The sequence below is a fragment of the Hyperolius riggenbachi genome, chromosome 4, assembly GCF_040937935.1.
Source record: "Hyperolius riggenbachi isolate aHypRig1 chromosome 4, aHypRig1.pri, whole genome shotgun sequence".
In the NCBI taxonomy this organism is placed as follows: domain Eukaryota; kingdom Metazoa; phylum Chordata; class Amphibia; order Anura; family Hyperoliidae; genus Hyperolius; species Hyperolius riggenbachi.
In genome coordinates, this window is record NC_090649.1 from 277,133,519 (window position 1) to 277,156,018 (window position 22,500).

The following is a 22,500-nucleotide window of genomic DNA, read 5'->3' on the forward strand; positions in this document are numbered from 1 at the left end:
GGGCTACGGAGGCACAGTATTCTCCTCTTCTGGTAGGAATCTTTATTCACATGGTGGGCAGTTTGCTTTTGCATTTCCTAGTTCAGGAATTGCTGCATTTGTTTATGACAGCATCATTTTGCATGCACTCTTTGCACTGCTGTGCTGTTCAAATACTATGCATAGATTTGTACACAATGAATTGAAGCACTCTGCTATGCAATTATGCACTTTACCATTCATGCACTTGCACTTTCCTTCCAGCTATTGCTCCGCCATTATGTGAACATGGTATTATACCCTTATCTTGATGCATTAAGCTCTGTTTCAATGGTTCTGCAATATAAGTGTTTTTAATCATATGGTTTAATACAATTAATTGTGATTGACATTCCTTTGACTGCTGCTGTTTTGTGATTCTCTTTGTTTTGTACTGGTCTCCCCAGGCCTTTCTGCCCATTCCAAGGTGTTTGTTTATTTACAGCTGCCCTTTGATAATAATGGACTGGATGGTGCTTGTCCAGTTTTTGTTGATCAGTATCATCAGGAAGAACTGCTACACTGACACTCCTTCGGCTGAAGTTTATAGGCTAAAAGGACCAAAAGATCCTTGCTCTCTTATTGCATGATGTGTGGGCTAGTCTGCAGGCTGGCCACAGGGGTGTGCCAATCTACCACCTGCAGATTACTGCACCAGGTCTATGGCACATATTTTTCATGCAAAAGTAACAAAGTTTTACTTCAACTTTTCCAGAAAATACTCTGAAGCTGAGTGAAAAAGCAATGGTAAAACCTGCACAACCAATGGCAAGTGAATACATAAAATCACAGAATTACAGAAAACCTTAAAATAAAAACATACCTTCAATTTCTTGACGATTTAGTATATCAGCAGCTACTGCATCCACTTCTAATTCACACGTGCTCTGTGGTAGTACCCCTTCCAATAGTAAAGAGCTATAGGAGATATACAGCGATTTACATATGCGTGTTTCAGTGATATACATTTGGTCTCATTCAATTAACAACTCACTCAAGTTTAGTGTAATTAAACACCAACTGTTATTTTGCAAGAAACCCCACAATACACTGAAATAAATTGTTTCGTGTGACATTTCAAGCAGGCTTTGCTTTAAAGAGAAGCTGTAACCAAGGATTTAACTTCATCCCAATCAGTAGCTGATACCCTCTCTTTCCCATGAGAAATCTTTTTATTTTCTCAAACGGCTCACCAGGGGGCTCTGTATGGATGATATTGTGGTGAAACCCCTCCCACAGTGTGATGTCAGCACCAGGGTACTGACATCACACTGTGGGAGCCTTGTTGCATTGTGGGAAATAACAGCTGTGTCAAACTGCCAAAAAAAGCATCTTTCATCTCTTTCCACAGACATCACCTGCCAGCAGTAAAGATGTCGCCATGTGATAAATGTCACAATGTAAATCAGGTAGAGGAAAGATTTTACAATAGGCAAACACAGACTAAATTATTTATAACTATTGTAAAAATTAAGCACTTTTTTCATTACGTTATTTTCAGTGTAGTTCCTTTAAGCACTTGTGTAGCCACTTGTCTATAAATGAAATTCTGATATTTCTTCTCACTTCCTACAAGCACTCAGAGATGGTGTTTATCCAGCTACCTACGTAAAAAAAATCCCATTACATAGGGCTTTTCGCTCTTTTGAGCATCATTCAGCTTATGTAAACCTGAAATCTACGATTGTCTGCCTATCGCTTAAAAAATGCTTGCCAAAACTTAGAATAGGCTCACATAGTGTTGCAAAGTGTTCATAGTGGAAAAGTGGATACACCTCTATGGCCAGTCTTGCCTAGCATTAGACAAGCTGCAGCAAGGACTGGTAAAAATGGTAAGAAAAACTCAAATGCAATGAAAACACTGGCCATGTTTTCATGGCATCTGAAATGAACTCCAGTATCTCTCGTCTAAAATAATCCCTTTATATAATCCCTAAGTGTCTCTGCGTCCCATGTCCCTGTGTGTGTCCTTTTGCGCTCTGCGCATGTGCAGGGACGCAGAGTCACTGAGGGGGAGTGACGCAGCTAGGGATGACAGGCGAAGGGGCGGACAAGCAGGGAGGCAGGCAGGCGCGGTGAAAATGTGCGTGCGAGGCGGGCGCATGCGCAGTGAAAGACCTCTCAGGTCAACTAGTAAATATAATATTTGGATGACAAGAATCTTCAGCAGTAACTGCCATTATGTGCCAAAAATACAGTTGTTTGCTGAAAAAGGGCATCCAGAAATGTGGGCGCCGGGTGAGGATCCCACGCAAAATATCATCAGTTGCCCGATCCAACTGTTGAATCTATGTTGGTCTGATATCATGCAGTTGTTGCGTGTGTACAAGTTATCTGAAAGACTTGTACTTGTTTTGAATGTGCAGTCCGTCATTCCTCGTGTGTACAGTATGTGAATTGAGTTGGTTGTTTAGCCATCTAGGCGTGTGGACATACAGGTCATGTTGTCTTTCGTCAGGTTGTGTGGTTTGTTTTGTTGGTTGTGTGGACGCAAGACGTGTGTGGACGCAAGACGTGTGTACAAGCCTTGCAAGCCAAATTTGTGTGCCATATCACAGACCCCCCTATAATCTGTAGTGTATAGGACACCCCTCAGACAATCAATACATAGAAACAGACAAAAAAACACACCAAAAAAAAAAAAAAAAAAAAACACGGTAAGGGTTTTAAAGCCCACAGCAAATCCACGACAGAGGGAATTATAAAACGTAGCTTTTAATTATAAGCCTAAAATAGCCAGCAGGTATAACAAACATCAAAAATATCCATGTGCGGCTTTTTAGCCTCATTCCAGCCACACCAGACATCCGGAATAGATACTTTATAGCCCTCTGTGCTCCGATGGTTCCTAGCTGCTCCAGCCTCATACTTACACATTTTAGGTTCTGCCTAATACCTACCCAGTGACCAATTTTGGTCTAAGATATATATGGACATGTGGTTTGACCAGATGAAAAAGATGCCTGGTACATATTAAATCATGGATGTACAATTGATCACACATGCTACACTATGTTTTTAAATACCTGTTGTCACAGCTACTGAAATATCAACACTTTTCCTCTAAAGAAGCGCACGGTTAAAAAGCTGCGAAAAACACGACAGGCTAATGTTGGTATTGGCTATGCTGGTACATGGACTTTTATGAGGTTTGTTATACCTGCTGGCTATTTTAGGCATATAGTTAAAAGCTACATTTTATAAACCTCTCTACTGTGGATTTGCTATGGTGTTTTAAAACTCTCACACTGGTTTTTTCAGTTTCTATGTATTTCCCCGCTATCTGTGCCATCCCTTTGCCGTTATTCATCGCCTTCCAGCATTAGGCTATATCCAGCCTCCGGCACCCAAATTAAACACTGGGTGCTGCAATTAACATTGCAGTCTATTCTGCTCTCAAAATATCTGCCGCGCAGAGGGGCCCAAATTGGGGTACCTGCTTTGCGTCTTGGGCTCTATGTCAATGCAGGGAAACAAGGGTTCCCTTGAGGTAACATGTAAAGTATCTAGACTCCAGTTTAACACTACAAGAGGAAAGATGCCCCAATGTTGTTAATCAGCTGGAGGCTCATACTCCAAGATTTTACAATCAATTTATTGTGCTATAGAAATATTATTAATGAAACACTCCCTCCCTCCACCCCCCCCCCCCTCCATCTTAAAAGTTGGGAGGAGGCAAATAATGAATGAATGGATGGATGAGGCTGGAGGAATTATTGGCTTTTGAAGATTATTCATTAGATGAATAGATTTCCTTGTAGTCATGCTGATTGGCATTTAGAGACTCAGTCTTCTGGGATATGCTATGGTGCAGTCGGTAAATAGATTTTATGTTTCTATCTGTACTAGGGCGAGTTGCCCCTATCTGACTGGATTCCCTATTCCTAGTCCTTGTAAATCTCTCACCTTACCCATTGTACCCTTTCCCATTGGATGTTTACCCCTTCCACTTTTTATATATTTTTTTTATTTGGATTCTGGATTTGACAGGAAGACATGCATTTTAGGTTTTTATGTATTTGATTTAATATACGTACGGTGATCGATTCATCAAACTGGCTTAGAATACCGCTATGCTCCCAGTTAAAGTGGTAGTGACATAATCTACTTTCTTATGTTAAAGCCTTTTAGACATACCGTACATATGAACTGTCAACTCACACTCTTGTATTGATTCTTTTGGTTCTGTATGTAATCTTTAAAATCATAATAAAAATTAATTTAAACAAAAATATCAATAACATGAACCATTTCACAACTGAGGGGTTTTACCCCCTGAAACACCAGCGCTATTTTTACCTTTCAGCGCTGCCTCCATTGTAGTATTTATGTTCTATGATTGGTTATTGGGGACTGGAGAGTCTCCATAACCAATCATTGTACTGCAGAGCCGGGGTGTGTGTGCGCGCGCGGGTCGCGGGGGCGCGCGATCGCGCGCTGCACATTTTGTTTACGTTACATTGTTTTGAATGAAGACGGCTTTTGTTTAAAGCCGTCTTCATTCTACTCGCAATCGGCGAGGCTAATTGGATTTAGGAACGCTCGTTCCTAACATCCAATTAGTCACCTGCTGTGCGGGCTGGCTGGAGTGTGCGCGAGAGTTCCCCGCCCACTCCCAGCAAGTAAATAAACAAGTGCGCCTTTCTCCGTCCCTGGGGGTGAAGCGGTGCGCAGAGGGACGGAGAAATTTAGCACTGGGGGGGTGAAGTGGTTAAATTATTTGTACTGTAAAATAAAGTAAAGGCAGCATGGTGGTGTAGTGAATAGCAATTGCAGTTATGTGTCCCAAGTTCGAATCCTAGCCAGGGCACTATCTGCATGGAGTTTGTCTGTTCTGTGTCTGTGTGGGCTTCCGCTCACATCCCAAAAGCCTACAGAAAAATTAATTGTCTTGCCCCTAAATTTGCCTGAGGCTGCAATGGACATATGACTATGGTAGGGATTAGATTGTGAGCCCCTCTGAGGGACAGTTAGTGACATGACTACGTACTCTGTAAAGCGCTTCAGAAGATGTCAGTGCTACATAAATACTTAATAATATTATGTAAAGTAAAAGTCTTATCCCCCACCAAATATTTATATTACCAGTGGATATTCAGATAATCATGTGAGCAACCAGACAGAGGCCATTATTTTTACAACGGGCCACTAATTGTTTCATGAGTTTCATGAGTTTGAATAGTATAAAATCAGACCTGTTCAAACATCCCAGAATTCCTACTCAAGCTGCCCATTCTCTCTGCATCTACTTAATTCAAATATGCCAACCAGCATTTCAACAGACTGGGCTTATAATGACTATATACTGACTATAAATTCAGCTTCAGGAATTAGCAAAAATCTTTCAGCAGAAAAATCTAAAAAGGTATATATAACATTTTTTTTAAGTATCAGAAGTCTAATATAAAAATATCTATTGTGTCCATATTAGCTAACCTTGGAATTTCATCCTCCTCCCACTGAGTGAATGTTGCCGAAAAGGATCTTCCTGACATGGTGTCTTTGAGAACTTCTTGTGATCCTTCTCCTAAACAAAAAAGCAGAAAAGAACATGTTTACATGGCTTGCTCTTTTTTTGCTAGTGTTAACAGTAAAGCATTAGTATATAAAGAGTTACATAGTTATTTGGGTTGAAAAAAGATCCATCGAGTTCAAGCAGAGTTATTAGGAATGCAATGGTGAAACTTAAAGAAAACCGAAACCAGAGACAAATACTTACCTTTTTATACATACTTGGGCTTCCTCCAGCCCCATGGGCATGGATCACTCCCACGCCGCCATCCTCCGCTGCCCGCAGCTCTGTACTGGGTCCTGTTTCTTCCTCCAGTCGCTTCCAGTCTGCGCAAGAGGAAGTGCACTTTTTACGTATCTCTCCCGCGGCTGCTGGAGAATACATAAATAGCGCACTTCACTTGTGTCAGACTGGCCGTGACTGGAGGAAGATACGGGACCCGGTACAGAGCTGCAGGCAGCGGAGGACGGCGGCGTGGGAGTGATCCATGCCCATGGGGCTGAAGGAAGCCAAAGTATTTATAAAAATGTAAGTATCTGTCGTCTCTGGTACACTTTAAAGAAAATCTGTAATGAAAAAACCTCCCCTGGGGGGTACTCACCTCCGGTGGGGGAAGCCTCCGGATCCTATTGGAGGCTTCCCCTGTCCTCTTCAGTCCCATGGCGGTGGCGATGTAAATATTTACCTTTTGGCTCCAGCGCAGGCGCAGTATCCGCTCTTCCCACGTAGATAGGCGAAAATAGCCGATCTCCGTCGGGCCGCTCTACTGCGCAGGCGCAAGTCTCCTGTGCATCTTATATGTATTTTTAACGGTGTAAAATGTTCACAAAAGTGGTCATTAGGTGACTTCAGGAGTCAGTCCTGCAGTTATTAGCCTTAGACACTATTTCAACTTCTATGTACAATATTTCTATATCAGACAATGGAATGGTTTAGAGCCCCAGTATCAGTACTTATTTTTGGCTTGCATAAGCACAGACGTTTGGAATAATTATAAACAGAAAAGAGTGTGCAGGAGCAGTCTCACTGAAAGACTGCATAGAGGTAAAAAACAGTGGGGAAAAGTTTACCAGATTTGTGTTTTTCAGAGAATACTTAGGTGACAGCAAAATCTACAAACAGCTCCATGGAAACAAGAATTCAGGGCAAGCTTAGCATGACTCAGGACTCTGACCAAAATGAAAACTAAATCAATTCCAGATGCACAAAATGAGATCCAGCAGCCTGGAGGTGAAGCAGCTTCTACATGACCTCTTAGAAGATCATGCCTTGCCTGTATTTGCACACAGGATCAGAGATGTATCCTTTAAATGAATGGTAGGAGAAAAATACCTTAAGTAAACCAAATTCTGGAGATCCTAGAAAACTAAATCTGACTTTCTTTTTATAAATCCATAAAAGGCACTGTAAACAGTAGGCTTTAAGCCTTCTACAGGTCACATTATGCACATTATTTGGATTTGCAATTCCAACATTCCAGTGAACCCGCCTTGGAATAACCCCATGTAGCACCACTTAGCACTGACTAGACAAAGGTCCTCCAGGGTTTAAGAGCACGGTATAAATGAAACCGCAAAATGCCTGGTTTATCAAAGATTGTCTTCTAGGATGCAAAAATTTGAAACTCATACCTCAGTTGTATATGAGCATATCAAGTGTTTCTGGGATGTTAGAGAATTAGTGATTGTGTGATTGCAGACACTTGTATGCTTCCCCAATAGAGACATTTTTCTTCCAGTTAATTAGTTCACTGAAGTAGAGGCCTGCGCGGGTCCACTTTTTCATACCCGCACCCGACCCGCACCCGCTACCCGCACCCGACCCGCTTTCTGGTGAATTTGATACCCGCAACCCGACCCGCACCCGCAGAACCGCTACCCGCACCAGACCCGCAGGCCCGCTACCCGACCCGCTACCCGCGACCCGCTTTTTTACATTTTCTTCTAAAGTGCACATTTAAGGTAACATTGGGGAGCTGTAAAGTTAATAAAACCTATTTTTATACCCAAACCAAAGCTAAAGAAGGTTTTTAGCTTGCTATCACTACCCGCGACCCGCACCCGCAGACCGCTACCCGCAACCCTACCCGCACCTCGCTACCCGCACCCGACCCGCACCTTAAATCAATTCGGGTACCCGACCCGCTGCAGGTCTCTACACTGAAGTACCCCAATGCTGGGCATACACGGCTCGATTTTGCCGCTCGATCAATTCCCAGCTCGATTCCGGGGTTGATTCTCTAATCTTCCGCTCGTTTTTCTTATCTTTTTCCATTGTGTTCAATGCGGAATCGACATGTCGGAAATTATCTATCCAGCCATCTAAATGGCTCAGAATTGAGCAGTGTATTCCCAGTATTAGTCACATGACCATGTTGCGTCACATCCTCCTGTTCCTGCATGGCCTGGCATTTAGTACTCCCATGACAGTTCTCCTTGTATTGGGCTGCTGCGAGGCACTAAGTTATCAGACAAGTGGCTCTAGTTGTCACATACACCATAGCAATATAGCGTTTCCTGGGCACATATAAAAATCTGAGAAGCCTAAGGCCCCGTTCACACTTGCGGTTCGATTCCGCAAGGGTCCGGGGGCCGCAAAGAGACCGTACGGGTCTCTGCGGTGGCCACAAGTTGCGGATCCGGAATGTATCAGTTCCGGCTACAATAAAGTAGCCAGAACTAGATACATTGCAGTGCCACAAAGGCACCGCAAGCATGGGGGATACCGGCGTGTAGTCTGGGCCCCCCAAGTGGCATAGGACCGGTGCTGGAAGCATCCGGTCCTATTGCCAGTGTGATGAGAAACATCCGTTTCTCATTGCACATCATGGCCGCATGTTCGGGTCAGGATCCGGCCCGGGTCCGCAGCCGCACGGGGACGTACGGCAAAAATGGAGCATGTTGGAAAAAAGCCGGATCGTCCCCGAGCTGCGTTCCCGGATCGGATCCGGACAGTCGCACGAGTGTGAATGGATACATTGATTAACAATGTATCCATTCACCATCCGCTGTGTACGGAGCGTTCCGGGTCCGGGGAAGCCGGACCTGGAATGCTAATGTGAACCGGGCCTAACAGGTTACAGATTAGAGCAGTGCTAGGCAAACTATGGAGAAAGGAATGCGGCCCGGAAGTGAATACGTATGCCCACCCATGGGTTACAATATGCAACTAAGCTCAATTATGTCAATAAGAAGACACCCTATATGAACAGCATATCATCCAAACAGATGGAAATGGGCTGTCCAGTGTGTTGAAATATAAATAATTGGCTACGTCTGTCCTTACTGGAAGGAGGAAAGCTGTACCTGATAGCATGTGCTGTTGATGTTGAAAAGGACTGCAGCAAAGAGATAGTCTGCTATTCTGTATCATCTCAGGCAATATATCTGCCTGTCTGCACTTGCATATTCTTTCCTTCTTAAAACAGAATGTATTTTAGATTATTCAGGTTGGAGTGAGCATATGTAGTCTTCCACAGTGCATCATTTCTGCATATGAAAGTTATCCCTTTGTTGTCCCTGCTAGCTAAACACCTCCAGAATGCATTATGTCAGCTTGTTAGCTGTACAGTTCCCCGTACACACTCCCTAGAGTTCTGGTTCACCAGGAGCTTGCTGCACAATCTGTAACGCTGGGCGTTTCAAGTCCTACCCCATAGAGCCATATTGATCCATGCCATGCACTGATGAGGATCAAACAGTCCAAAACCATCTGGATGCATGTTGGATTAATGTGACTCTGTACAATTAACAAGCTGACACATCACTGCACTCCAGCAATTCTAGAGGTGGGTTTAGCTTTCAGGGACAACAAAAGGACAATGTTCATATTCCGCTGTGATGCACTGTGGGACACCTCACTCCAACCTGAATAATAGCAAAAACCTTCTGTTTTAAGAAGGCAAATGTTTTACATAGCATTTTTCATAAGAGGGATTTAGCTTTTTAGCCCCTTACATACTCCTAGGATTTCTCGACATTTTGAAAAAAAAATTCTTAATTGAGGAAAAAAATTAACACGTGTGGTACATTGGTCAGATTTTTCAAATGTTGCAATCTATCAGAAAAATTGTGATCCTTGAATTGAAAATACATTTATAAAAATTGTATGGTCTGTGGCCACCTTTTAACATTTGTGTTCTAAACGGTTTTAGAAAGCACACTGGTCACAAATAAAAAACAAACAATAAAAAACAACACTAAAGTCACTCACCTTTCCTCCGGGCCCTTCTAAACTTTACAGCAGCAAGATTTATGAGGTTCATGCCATATAAATTGTAGTCAATGAAGAGCTGTAGCAAGTAGGGGACATGGGCCTCATGTGGCTGGTAGCATTTATTCATCACAGCTCCGCCTTGCAGCAGTTCACTCACTCTGGAGAAAGGAGAAAGAGGACAACAAGCTGGCTAGGTTAACTTTGAAATAAATAATTTCGCTTTCTGAAATGTTTAAGTATAATGAGAAAATCTGCACTACATCGGAACATAATGCACTATATCCAATTCATTTTACAAAGATCAGGATTTGACCTCGACTGCCTATGTTCTCCTATAAACTCTTCAGTATCCTTTATAGTAGTGACTAACTTGCAAGAGAAATCCTCAAATGCAAATAACAGCCAGTCAGAAAAGCAGGGCTGTGAGGTCCGAGTCGGAGCAATTTTGGGTTCCAATAAACTGAGGAGTTGGAGTCGGATGATTTTTGAACCAAATCTATACCCTTCGTAAAAATTAGACTAAGGTTCCGGAGTAGAGGAGTCGGAGCGGGAGCAATTTTGGGTACGTGGAGTCGGAGGACTGAGGAGTCAGAGTAGGTTGATTTTTGTACCGACACCACAGCCCTGCAGAAAAGATCGCTCTTGTTCATCTCCGGCTAGAAATAATCCGAAAAATCGAATTTATTGGCAAGATAAATACATGTGTAACTCAATATGGCTATCCCACAATCAAACACTAGGGATGGTGTAACCTGATTTATCCCTGTGTTCAGCCCCGGCTGAGAGGAATGCACCAGACACCGACTCAAATGCGAATATCAAGGATTTATTTGTGACCTGAACAATGGTCAACTGGTAACTTTACTTAATCCATTAACACTCTTAACACAAATATACACTTTCCTTGCACATCACAGGTCAGAAAAATAATTTTCTCCTCTTCACAGCCGATGCACCGGTAAAAGCTGCAGAATAAAGGTTAGGTTACTCAAAAACACTTTTACACATAAACTGAACTACAACAGGTCTTCTTAATCATCAACTACCTCTCAAAACAACACTTTTCATCTCAGTACCATAGGCTGAGGTATAGGGGCTTGGGTAAGGACAGGTTTACTGAGCAATTCAGTTCCTATACAGTCTCAGTCCCTTGCTGCCAAAGTCCAAGCTATATTGCTCAGCAAAACCTTTAGGGTGGTAATGGCTCTCCTTATTATGGTACTGAAACAACTTCCACAGTTCATTGGTTGGTATATGGCTCCCAAATGCTACACTTTTACTCAGAAAATCTCTCAGACTCTTGCTATATCTACTGTATCTCTTAAAATCTCTTATGTAAATCACCAAAAATAATAAAGAAATAATCAACTAAACCAATAAGGGGTTAGAGAAAATAAAAATAAAATAAAAACAAAAGTGACCAATGCACCCAGCTCTACCACCGATATCTTTCTCTCTGCTCAAGATCACCCTCTTTTGTATGCTGTTTGAACTTCACACTGAATAAGCTCTAACTTCTGTATTTGCAATACCGGAATCACCAACTTTGTTGACTCTTTTCTCTGTCAGATGTCGCTCTGTTTTCACTGTAGTTCTCTTAGTAGCACTGGTTGCAACTGGACTCCGCCACCAATCTTCTCCTTTACTGCTGACAGGTTATCAGATCTGGTTAGGTTTTACTGACAGGTTCTCTTCATCTCAAATGCTTTTGCTCTCTTTCCTAGGCCTTATACTCAAGTAACATAAATAACACTTTGATTCACTTCTCATATCAGGCTTTTGGTAAATAACTGAAGAACAAAAAAACTTAAGAACTGATGCACTGATGCAGGTTGACAAGCAAAATGTCAGTATCACTGCTAGCGGCTGAGCTAAATATCACTGAGGGGTTTGTCAGAGGCTACTCACTTCTGGTGACAAAATTCACTCACACTTACTATACTTGGCCACAGTCTCTGTTTCTTTGGCAATACAGTGCTATATTGCAGAAATGAAATATTTATCATTGCAATGTCACGGTTTCTTTAAAGGTAGGGTCCACGGAGTTGGTTAAAAAAATAAAAATACTAATCCACTTACATGGGGCTTCCTCCAGCCCGTGGCAGGCAGGATGTGCCCTCGACGCCGCAACGGAGGCTCCCGGTCTTCTCCGGTGGCTCACCCGACCTGGCCAGGCCGGCTTCCTGGTCAGGCTTCTCCTTGCACTCCAATGTGCATCTCACCCGGCCGCGCTGATGTCATCGGACGTCCTACGGACTGTACTGCACAGGCGCAGAACTACTGCACCTGCGCAGTTCAGCCTGGAGGACGTCCGATGACATCAGCGCGACCACTTGAGACGCTTGTTGGAGCACACAAGAGCCTGACCTGGAAGCCGGCCTGGCCTGGCCAGGTCAGGTGAGCCACCGGAGAAGACTGAGAGCCTCTGGAGCCGCGTCGAGGGCACGTCCTGCCTGCCACGGGCTGGAGGAAGCCCCAGGTAAGTGGATTGGTATTTTTATTTTTTTAACTAACTCCGTAAACCCTCCCTTTAAGGCAGGGGTCTCAAACTCAATTTACCTGGGGGCCGCAGGAGGCAAAGTCAGGATGAGGCTGGGCCGCATAAGGGATTTCACAATCAGCAGCACCCCGAATCCCCCCCCACCCCTTGCATTGATTTTTATTTCAAAATCAAATTCACACTGAAGCGAACTATTTTGCCTATTTTACCTTATAGTTCGCTTCAGTGCTCCCATTACAAGTAATCTGCCGTGTCCCCGCCGCAAAACAAGGGCTGCAGAGCCCCCAAATCGCCCAAGGGGCAATCCGCCGACATTTCCTGGAAGGGGCAGAGCTTTCAGCTTCAGCTCTGCCCCTCCTGCCGTCAATCGCGGCGCATCGCCGCCTCTGCCCGCCCCTCTCACTCTTCCTTCACAGAGAGGGGCGGGGAGAGGCGGCGATCCATGCGGCGATTGACGTAAGGAGGGGCAGAGCTGAAGCTGAAAGCTCTGCCCCTTCCAGTATGCCCCTTCCAGGAAATGCCGGCAGATTGCCCCCCGGGCGATTTGGGGGCTCTGCAGCCCTCGTTTAGCGGCGGGGATGCATCGGATTACTTGGGAGCACTGAAGCGAACTATAAGGAAGCATTTGCAGGCGAGGGCCACAAAATATTGTATAGAGGGCCGCAAATGGCCCGCGGGCCGCGAGTTTGAGACCCCTGCTTTAATGCTTTATCAGACAGGCAGATTTTAGTCACACCACCTTCATCAGAGGATACCATTCAGTATGCTGGGGTTAACTGTCACTATTCTCAGACAACCACCACTGAACTCTGGCCCCTTTCTGATCATAACCAGTGGCTTGATGCTGGCGCAATGCCTATACTCAACTGGCTTGACAGTGTTTCTCTCCTCCTATACGCTGCTTGGATCTGGCCTGCTGTTGCTTTAAAACGGTCTCCGGTCGCTGCCTGGGCTTTGTCACTTCTGCCCTCACTCTCCTTGGTGGTCTGGTTCGCTGCCGCCGGGCCCCCTCTGCATCATGGGGTGGCTGCTACGGCTGCTCCACACTGGCCTCTGCTCCCCTCGCTCACCGTCGCCTGACTGACATTCTCCCGTGAGGAGAACAGGTTATAACCAGTTCCCTCATCCTTTGTGTTTCTCTTTTTTTACTGTAGAAAAATACCAGTTGCCTGACTCTTCTGCTGATCCTGTGTCTCTAATACTTTTAGCCACAGCCACTCAACAAGCATGCATATGGTGTGTGATTCAGCCACTACTGCAACAAGAGATCAGCAGGACTGACAAGCAATTGGTATTATTTAGAAGGAAACATCCATCTCTCTCAGTTAAGGTTCCCTTTAATGCAAATGCATGCAGCTTGGAAATAGATCAGTGGAGTCTCGCCTGCTGAGGTTGGATTCAACTTATCGATTTTAAAGCTCTATCAATGTGCATTAAAAAAATAAAAATAAAAAATTAATAAAAAGTACAATTCTGAAAAAAAAAAAAAAACACTCAGAATTGCTTCATCTCATTGACCATCCCTACCAATCACATAAAATAATTTTCTTCCAGAATTTTCAAGGGTTCAAAAGCAGGCAGAAAGCATTAAACCACAGAATAACTTCTTAAATAACTTACTGCTACGTTATCTGCAGTGACCCTTCCAAAGGTCAACCCATAGCTTCACCTAATAACTGCTGCAAGACTACCAAAAATTGAGCAACACTTCTCCTGGTGAATCCCACTGCATTCAATGGGTGGAACCTTAGCCAGGTGCTCCACCCGGCTAATTTTGGTAAGCACCCGGTTGTTAACAGCCCGCTGCCTCCATCTATGCTATAAGCAGTTGCGCTGGCCCTGTGTTCCCCCATCGTATTCCACCCGGCTACTTTTGCATGCCACCTGGCAGGAAAAAATTCCTGGGGAGAAGACTGAAGAGCGTGTGCCTGCCCTCATTTACATGCACTCTCCATTGCTGCAATTTAATGTGAACAATCACAAGCATTCACAAAATTTCAAATAAATATGGCAGCTGTGGTAAGCAGGAAAAGGAGTAAAATAAACAAACACATAAAGGTATATTTAAAAATGTACTACGTATTGTCACACAGTTTGGAACCCCATTATCAGGTTTTAAAGGGCAACTCCAACCTAGAATTGAACTTTATCCCAATCAGTAGCTGATACCCCCTTTTACATGAGAAATATAATGCTATTCACAAACAGACCATCAGGGGGCGCTGTATGCTGATTTTGTGCTGAAACCCCTCCCACAAGAAGCTCTGAGTACCGCGGTACTCTGGGCAAACTGCCACAATGTAACAATGTTCACAGACAGGAACTAGCTGTTTACAGCTGTCTCTAACAGCCAAAACAGCTAGGAGCAGCTACATAACCTGCCCACAGTAAAAATGTCACCATGTGATACATGTCAGAATGTAAATCGGGCAGAGGAAAGATTTTACAATGAGAAAACACTGACTAAATCATTTATACATAATTATGGTAAAAAATGAAGCACTTTTTTTACTCCATTATTTTCACTGGAGTTCCTCTTTAAGGCACCAGTGTGAAAAAATGCCATTTGGTGGGATATCATTACTCTCAACATAAGTATAAAAGAGGGGTACATAACAGGAAACCTGATCAGGGATTTTTAATCAAATGAGCAGGAGGAGTTGGTTATCTCTGATGATGAAATGAATGGCAGGAGTATTGCAATAAGAGGGTAAGAGGGATAAAGTGTTGACTTCCATGCTTGAAAAAGGGGAAAAAAATGTCAGCAGGACGCATATATGCAAAAACAAGACCTGGAAATTGTGGTACCTGCAGCCACTTGTGTGTGTGGTGGTGCCAGAGCACTGGCTTTATGGCAAGGGTCAGCCGGCATCCAGTGCCGTTTTGTCACACTGCAGCCATGCCGCGTTGCCGCACTGTTCTGGGTTATTTGTCGGTCACCAACCTGACAGCCCTGTCGCCAGTCTTGCCTGCCAGGCTAGCATGACAAACCTTACTGTCTTCCCTCCAGTCTCTCTTGTCAGTATTCCCTTTAAAGTTCATCTCACCAGCCACTCTAGCCTTTCCAGTCAGAATCCCTCTACAGCCACTCCCTCTCATTAGTCCCAACCTGCCTCTCCTTCCCATACTGCGCAGGTACGCCCTCCTGTTCATCCTATTGTCTGTGGGGCAATTTCAAGGGTTGTGACTTGGTGGTCATTAGGCAGTGAAGATGGCCCACTGTCCCTCCCAGGGTGCTCTGCTGAAGATCCATGGTCACTTAGAATCCATGCCCCGGGAACCACTGTTGCTGAGATCAACAAGGCCCTGACACAGCCCTTCAAACTCTAATGTAGATGTTAGGGCCCGTTCAGACTGCACGCGTTTCCAGCCGCGTTTTGGAAACGCGTGCAGGAGGCAGACACGCACGACATCAGACAGTGCATAGAGTGCACTGTCTGATGTTCACACTGCATGCGTTCCGGACCTGTGTCACTATTGAGAATCAAAATGTTCCAATACAAACAACATCTGAATAAATTGAAACAAATGGCAACACACCCAAAGGTAGATGCCAGCATCTTAAATGTTTATAGACAAAGTTAATTTTTAACTGGGGCACATTTGACCAATTTAAGTTTGAATGTGGAAATAGCTATTCCACCTTTTTTCAGGACTCAGACTCCTATAAATAGCTATTTTTTTTAACACTAGATGGCAGAATTAAACATGTATTGTACTACATTATTATAGTAATAGGTTACAAATGTTTTATAGATTTTCTTTAAAATAATTATACATTTCTTAATGTTTAAAGGACAGCTGAAGTGAAAAGAATATGGAGGCTGCCATATTTACTTTTCTGATCTCCTTTCCTGTCTATTTGGCTGCAGTAGTGTCTGAATAACACCAGAAACAAGCATGCAGCTAATCTAGTCAGATCTGACAATAATGTCAGAAACACCTTATCTGCATGTGCTTGTTCAGGGTATATGGCTAAAAGTATTAGAGGTCAGCAGGACAGCCAGGCAACTGGCATTCCTTTAAAGGAAATAAATATGGCAGCCTCCCTATCGCTCTTGCTTCAGATGTCCTTTAAGTGTAAAAAACAACAACTCATAGTTGTTGTTTCAGGAAGAAATTGATGCAAAAGGCAATACTGCATTGAAGCAACTGGGTGCCACTGTGTCCGAGGTGTGTATCACCATGTCTCATGAGAAGTCTAAAGAACAAAAAAAGCAAAGTGAGTAAAATGTAATGCCCAGATAACATACAGGAAATCTGTGTTCAGACAATATCCTTAAGTAATTTCATTTTCCCAAGCATAATGATGTTGGTACCTAAGGGCAGAATAATTACAAAGGATGGTGATTTACTCCCCAAGTGTCTCTTAACCAAGCAGCACATATAATTATACACCTGTAATGCAGGTGGACTTCCTAGTATTACCACTGGGATATTCATCCCAGGTGTCAGGCACCAGTGAGGAGGGAATGTACATACACCATGGTAACAAGTATACAAGTGCAGCTTGGTGAAGAGAACTGCACCATGTACTCCATTTACAAAAATCAACATACAGGAAAACTGAATTTGTAAAGCTAGAGCAGGGGTAGGGAACCTGAGGCTCTTTTGATGGCTACATCTGGCTCACATAAAAATTAGTATGGGTTTATTCACTAAGCTACACTGCTCAAGTAACGCATCTTAGTGTGGCAGCGCAAGTAAAAATGTCAAAGTAGGCATGCTACAGCTGTAGCATGCACCACTAACTTACTTGTGCTACCCCAAAACTAACCGATGGTCCAATTGTTCCACTCTGGGCCCTGTCAGGTCTAGTGACTTTGTAGGACGAGACCCCCACACTTTGATTGGCCCAATAGGCTGCCTGACACTTGACAGGCAGCCTATCTGGCCAAAGTGCGGGCATCTCGTTCTACAAAGTGAATCAACCCCCAAGTCAGCTAGCTAATTGTACAAGTTGTTAGTCTGTATTTCTCCTGTCTAGCCCTCGTAAAAGACATGATGTTGCTGAAACCCAAGAGAAGCTGAATGTGTCTGACACTTCCGCAAACCCAGCGGATCCACTGTATACACATCACCATGGCAACAGGGGACGTGAGTCCTCTGCTGCGCATGCGCACAATGCCAGTTTGAGACATATTGTATGGCTCTCACGGAATTCCATTTTAAAATATGTGGAGTTTATGGCTCTCTCAGCCAAATAGGTTCCTGACCCCTGAGCTAGAGCTTACCAGTAACAAAACGTCATGAAGTGGAAAATATTTCTGTCACCATCTTTACAGCAAACATACACCTTTTATGGAGATGGTGGTAAAACTAGTTCTCTATATTAGTAGCCCAAACCAGCCTCACACAAATATTTAGTTTTTTTGCTTATTTGACATTATATATTACAAAGATAACATGCAAAATAAAAAGTTGAGGCCATTTACCTTTTTACCATGGCTGGATTGTAAAGATATATCTTCATAAACTGTCTTTCCTTTTCATGATACCCATAGAAAGGTCTGAAATAAAGGAAAATACACTGTAAAACAAGTCGTCATTCCTTGTCAAGTCTCAGCAGAAGTGTGGCATTTCTCTTGAAGGATTCCAGTACAACTACTGCTTTACATATAAACACTCCAGTTACAAATGTCTCAAACACACAAACAAAGCTGTCCACCTGTGCAAAACGTACTGTAATATTTTCATCACGTTACAGTATTGTATAGACTGCTGTAAGTAGTTTAAATCCCATTGTAGCACATTGAAAACAACTTAAAAACATTCTTTATACAGTATATCTAAATTCGAAGTTGTTCGAAAATAAATCAGAATACATGCTGGACTAATGAACCTGTTTGTAGAGAACTGACTATATTCCTCTCTTTCTTTCTTTTAAAACACATACACATATTTCTAGAATATAATATGTACATATACCATATTTTTCAGCATATAAGACACGTTTTCTCCCCCTAACATGAGGAGAAGACTACCCTGGGTCTTATATGCCCGATAAGAACCACCTACCCGCCCTGATGTTGGGGGACGTGTCTGCTCCTGAGCTCCCCATAAATAAATAGAATTAAGCTGGCCACTAACGGTCCAATTTCTAGCGAAAAATCGTTTGAGCGATCAGAAATTCTGATCGGATTGGTTGTAAATAATCTCCATTGGTGGACACAATCGATTATGAACGAGTGAAAAAAAATGTCGCCCGAATGAATTTTCGTCGAACGAAAATTTGGATTTTCTTGGCGGTCGTGATAGATAGGAAGCAAGGATTGGTTAGTTGATGGTGTAGTGAACTATTTTTCATCCGATCAGAATTTCTGATCGCTCTAACGATTTTTCGCTAGAAATTGGACCGTTAGTTGCCAGCTTTAGCGGCAATCAGTGGGCCAGATTTATCAAAGCATTACTGACAGTTTTTTCTTCTTAAACAGTTCTAACCAGCAGAGGGAACTGTTCTGCATGATTATAAGAAAATTCCTAGTTAATAACAACAGTTTAGTGTGACTTTCTAGAACTGCACTACAGTTAAGTGCAAATCCATCCTTAAGCTGTTACAGATTAAAGGAAATGCAGGTGAGAGGGATATGGAGGCTGCCATATTCATTTCCTTTTAAACAATAGCAGTTGCCTGGCAGTCCTCCTGATCCTGTGTTTCTAATACTTTTAGCCATAGACCCTGAACAAACATATGCAGATCAGGTGTTTCTGACTCAGTTGGTTTTACTGGATTAGCCATATGCTTGTTCCAGGGTTTTGGCTTAGTCAGTCACTACTTATTCCAGCAGATCCACAGGACTGCCAGGCAACTGGCATTGATTACAAGGAAATAAATATGGCAGCCTCCATCTCCCTCTGACCTTCGGTTCCCTTTAAGAAGTGCTTAATAGCACTTCTACACAGCTTGTGCAGTGCAGACTAGACATGATTTGTGAAGTGCTTCTCCTCCAGCTGAGTCCTGTGAAGCGGTCCTGTGCTTTAGGGCTTTTTCCATATGCGAAGTGATGCAAGTGCAGCTACCTAGCCGCATCGCATCACTTCAGCTCTCATCTATGTCCCTGAATGGAAGAGACGGGACATGGATGCGGGCGGATGCGGACGATTCTCTGATTCGGATTCTCTGATCACTCCGCATAACTAGCATGCAATGGAAACTGTTCCATTGCCGTCCATTGGTTTCAGTTTGGCCACGGTGCAATGCAGCTATGTAGCCACATTGCACCGCATGTAATGGAAACGGGCCCTAACTGTTCCAGTGCTGGGCATTGATGCAACACAGCAGATGTATTGGTTACCTCAGCAACAGCAATTTCCCTTAGACACTGCATTGTCTGATAAACTGTCAGTTTAAGAAGGAAACTGCACTATTTACTGCTTTCTTAAGATTTCTGAGACAGCTCTGCATGGATTTCTAAAAACCTACCAATATTTTGTCTCAGAAACTCTTGATAAATGTCCCCCAGAGGCATGCCAACTTACGCTCTTGTCATTTAGTACCAAGATCCACTGCGTCCCACATTGAGATCAATGAAAGCATTCATCTCAATGTGTTTACAATCAATAGCCAGCGATTGCGCAAGCCCGGTGGTCATCTGCATTTTCCAAGACACTCAAAACATGAGATGGAATGGTGGGAACCAACACCAAATGCTTTTCTGCTCGGTAGTAGAACAAGCTGGCAGATGGAGACTGCAATATCATAACTGAAACATGCTGCTTCGTGTGATTTGATGCACAGATTACATCGTGTATTATTTCCTCTTTTTACCCAAAGTCACCCTAACCCTACATCATGTCAAAGATGCCCAATTTCCACATGGTCTCACTACAACTGGGAAATGCTGCTCTACCAATGAAGGCTTGTGTACACCAAGGGCAAACATGTAGTGAGGACAACACTCTAAGGTTAGTTATTAGTAAATAGTCAGGTCTCTTCAGGGCAGGGTGTCAAACTTAAATAAGTGAGCTGAAATTGAACACTGGGACCAAGTTGGGGACAACCTCAATGTCTAGTGGCCAACTCCCTCCCTCATAAAGTTCCCTGGTGTCTAGTGTCACCCCTCCCTCTCCTATACAGTTCCCTGGTGTCTAGTGGCCCTCCCGTATACAGTTCCCTGGTGTGTAATGCCTCCTCCCTCTTCTATACAGTTCCCTGGTGTCTTTAGGTCTCCCCTCCTTGCCGGCTAGTGGTCCCTTTCCTCCCCAATACAGTTCCCCTATGTCTTGTGGTCCCTTAACTCCCCCTACACAGTTTTCTGGTGTCTAGTGGTCCCCTACCTCCCTGGTGTCTAGTGCTTCCCCTCTCTCTACCCCATATGGCTCCCCTGGTGATCTTGTACTCCACCTCCAATACAGCTTCCCTGGTGGTCTAGAGTGGGCCAAACATAATGCAAAGTGGGGAAATCACTGGCCAGAGTTTGACATGTATGCTTTAGGGGAACATCATCATTGCATTACTGATTAAATTAATATTTTTTATCAAATTATTACTACTGCTTTAATCTCCTGCACAGCATATCTCTACATGGAAGAGAAAGAAGCAGGATAGTGTCTCTAATCTTACACTGTGGGCTTCCATGCAAAGAGAGAGACCACAAATCACTCAGTACTGCTGTTCTGCATGGTTTTATTGCCAACTTCTGACCCACACATTCCTGCCTCTTCCCTGTTTAAGACTACCTTAAAGGATACAAGAGCTGGAAACTTTATTAAAAACAGGGGGGGGGGGGGGGGAGCAGGCATGTATCAGAGGCAGTCCTCATGCCCATCAGTCCCCCCCCCCCCCCCCCCCGTTCTCCTCCGTCCCCCTCCTTAGTGCCCTAACACCTCAGTGGACACTTAGTCCAGGTCATTGGAATTGGGCAATGGTGCGCTGGCGCACAATTATGTCAACGTGCCGTTGTGCTCACGAACAGAGTGCTCCTGGACTGAGCTGCCATGGAAGTATTATGGCACTAAGGAGGGGGATGGAGGAGAACGGGGGAGGCGATACACATGAAGACTGCCTCTGATACAAGCTTTTAATATACCGTATATACTAGAGTTTAAGCAGAGTTGTTTGGACAAAAAAATAAAAAAATAAAAAGTGACCCAAAAGTGGGGGTCTCGGCTTATATACTTGATTCAGCTCACAATGTAGTGCCCCACCCAGAGTGTTTCCCAGCATACACAGAGTCCATTTCAAAATGCCCCCTCTGCCATATGGGGTCAGAATTATGGTGTGGGCGTAATTTTAGTGCAGGGTGCACTACTGCCTCGTATACACATTAGATTGTTCTCGGGTGAGAAGGCCGATTGGAGCAGTCTGTTCAGAAGCATGTGTACAGCATCCCTGATCCCCCACTGAAGCGTCGGTGAAGAATCTGGAGCACTGAGTACTCTTTGCCATAAATTCCTGTAACTACTGCAAAATTGCCATGGGCCTCTTGGCAGCCTCTCTGACCTATTTTCTCCACGCTCTTCCACCTCATTTTAAATGGTGGCTTAATCTGGGAAAGATACTAGTATTAGCAAACATTTCTCACTTCTTCAATTACTGTATATACTGCTGGGCACCTAGGGATGGATAAAATGTGAGCATTATTTGTATCCAGCTTCTGCCTTGACCACATCCACAACTTTATCCCTTGTATGTTTTGACAGTGCCTTACCATCCCTGATTATTGTTTGCTTTCAGTTGCACTACCAAGCTTTGGAATTCTCCAGGAGTAAAGTTTTTTATGCTCAACTACTCAAAATGCTTTAACCACTTGCCGACCGCGCACTCATAACACGCGTCGGCAAAGTGGCAGCTGCAGGACCAGCGACGCACATCTGCGTCGCAGACTAATTGATCAGGAAACAGCCGCTCGCGCGAGCGGCTGCTTCCTGTCAATTCACGGCGGGGGGCTCCGTGAATAGCCTGCGGGCCACCGATCGCGGCTCGCAGGCTAAATGTAAACACAAGCGGAAATAATCCGCTTTGTTTACATTTGTACAACGCTGCTAACAGTAGCAGCGGTGTACTAGATCAGCGATCCCCGGCCAATCAGCGGCCAGGGATCGCTGTCACATGACAGGCAGGAGCCTGTTAGAGGCTGCACAGGACAGATCCGTTCCTGTGCAGCCTCCGATCTCCGGGGAAGGGAGGGAGGAGATGGAGAGGGGGAATCCTGCGGTGGAGGGGGCTTTGAGGTGCCCCCCCCCCACCAGCCAGGAGCGATCAGACCCCCCCCAGCACATCATCCCCCTAGTGGGGAAAAAGGGGGGGCGATCT

At 44.1% G+C, this 22,500-nt stretch overlaps 1 protein-coding gene across 2 annotated transcripts in view; it reads right to left on the reverse strand.

Moving 5' to 3' along the window:
• The window catches only part of REV3L (REV3 like, DNA directed polymerase zeta catalytic subunit), a 235,884-nt gene that overhangs the window by 121,184 nt on the left and 92,200 nt on the right, over positions 1–22,500 (reverse strand). For both annotated transcript variants that reach the window (XM_068231311.1, XM_068231310.1), the window contains exons 3-6: positions 17,681–17,755; positions 9,743–9,903; positions 5,455–5,545; positions 842–936 (exon numbers count right to left, since the gene is read on the reverse strand). In XM_068231311.1, the coding sequence (XP_068087412.1) occupies positions 842–936; positions 5,455–5,545; positions 9,743–9,903; positions 17,681–17,755 (422 nt within the window). The remainder of the gene's footprint in view (positions 1–841; positions 937–5,454; positions 5,546–9,742; positions 9,904–17,680; positions 17,756–22,500) is intronic.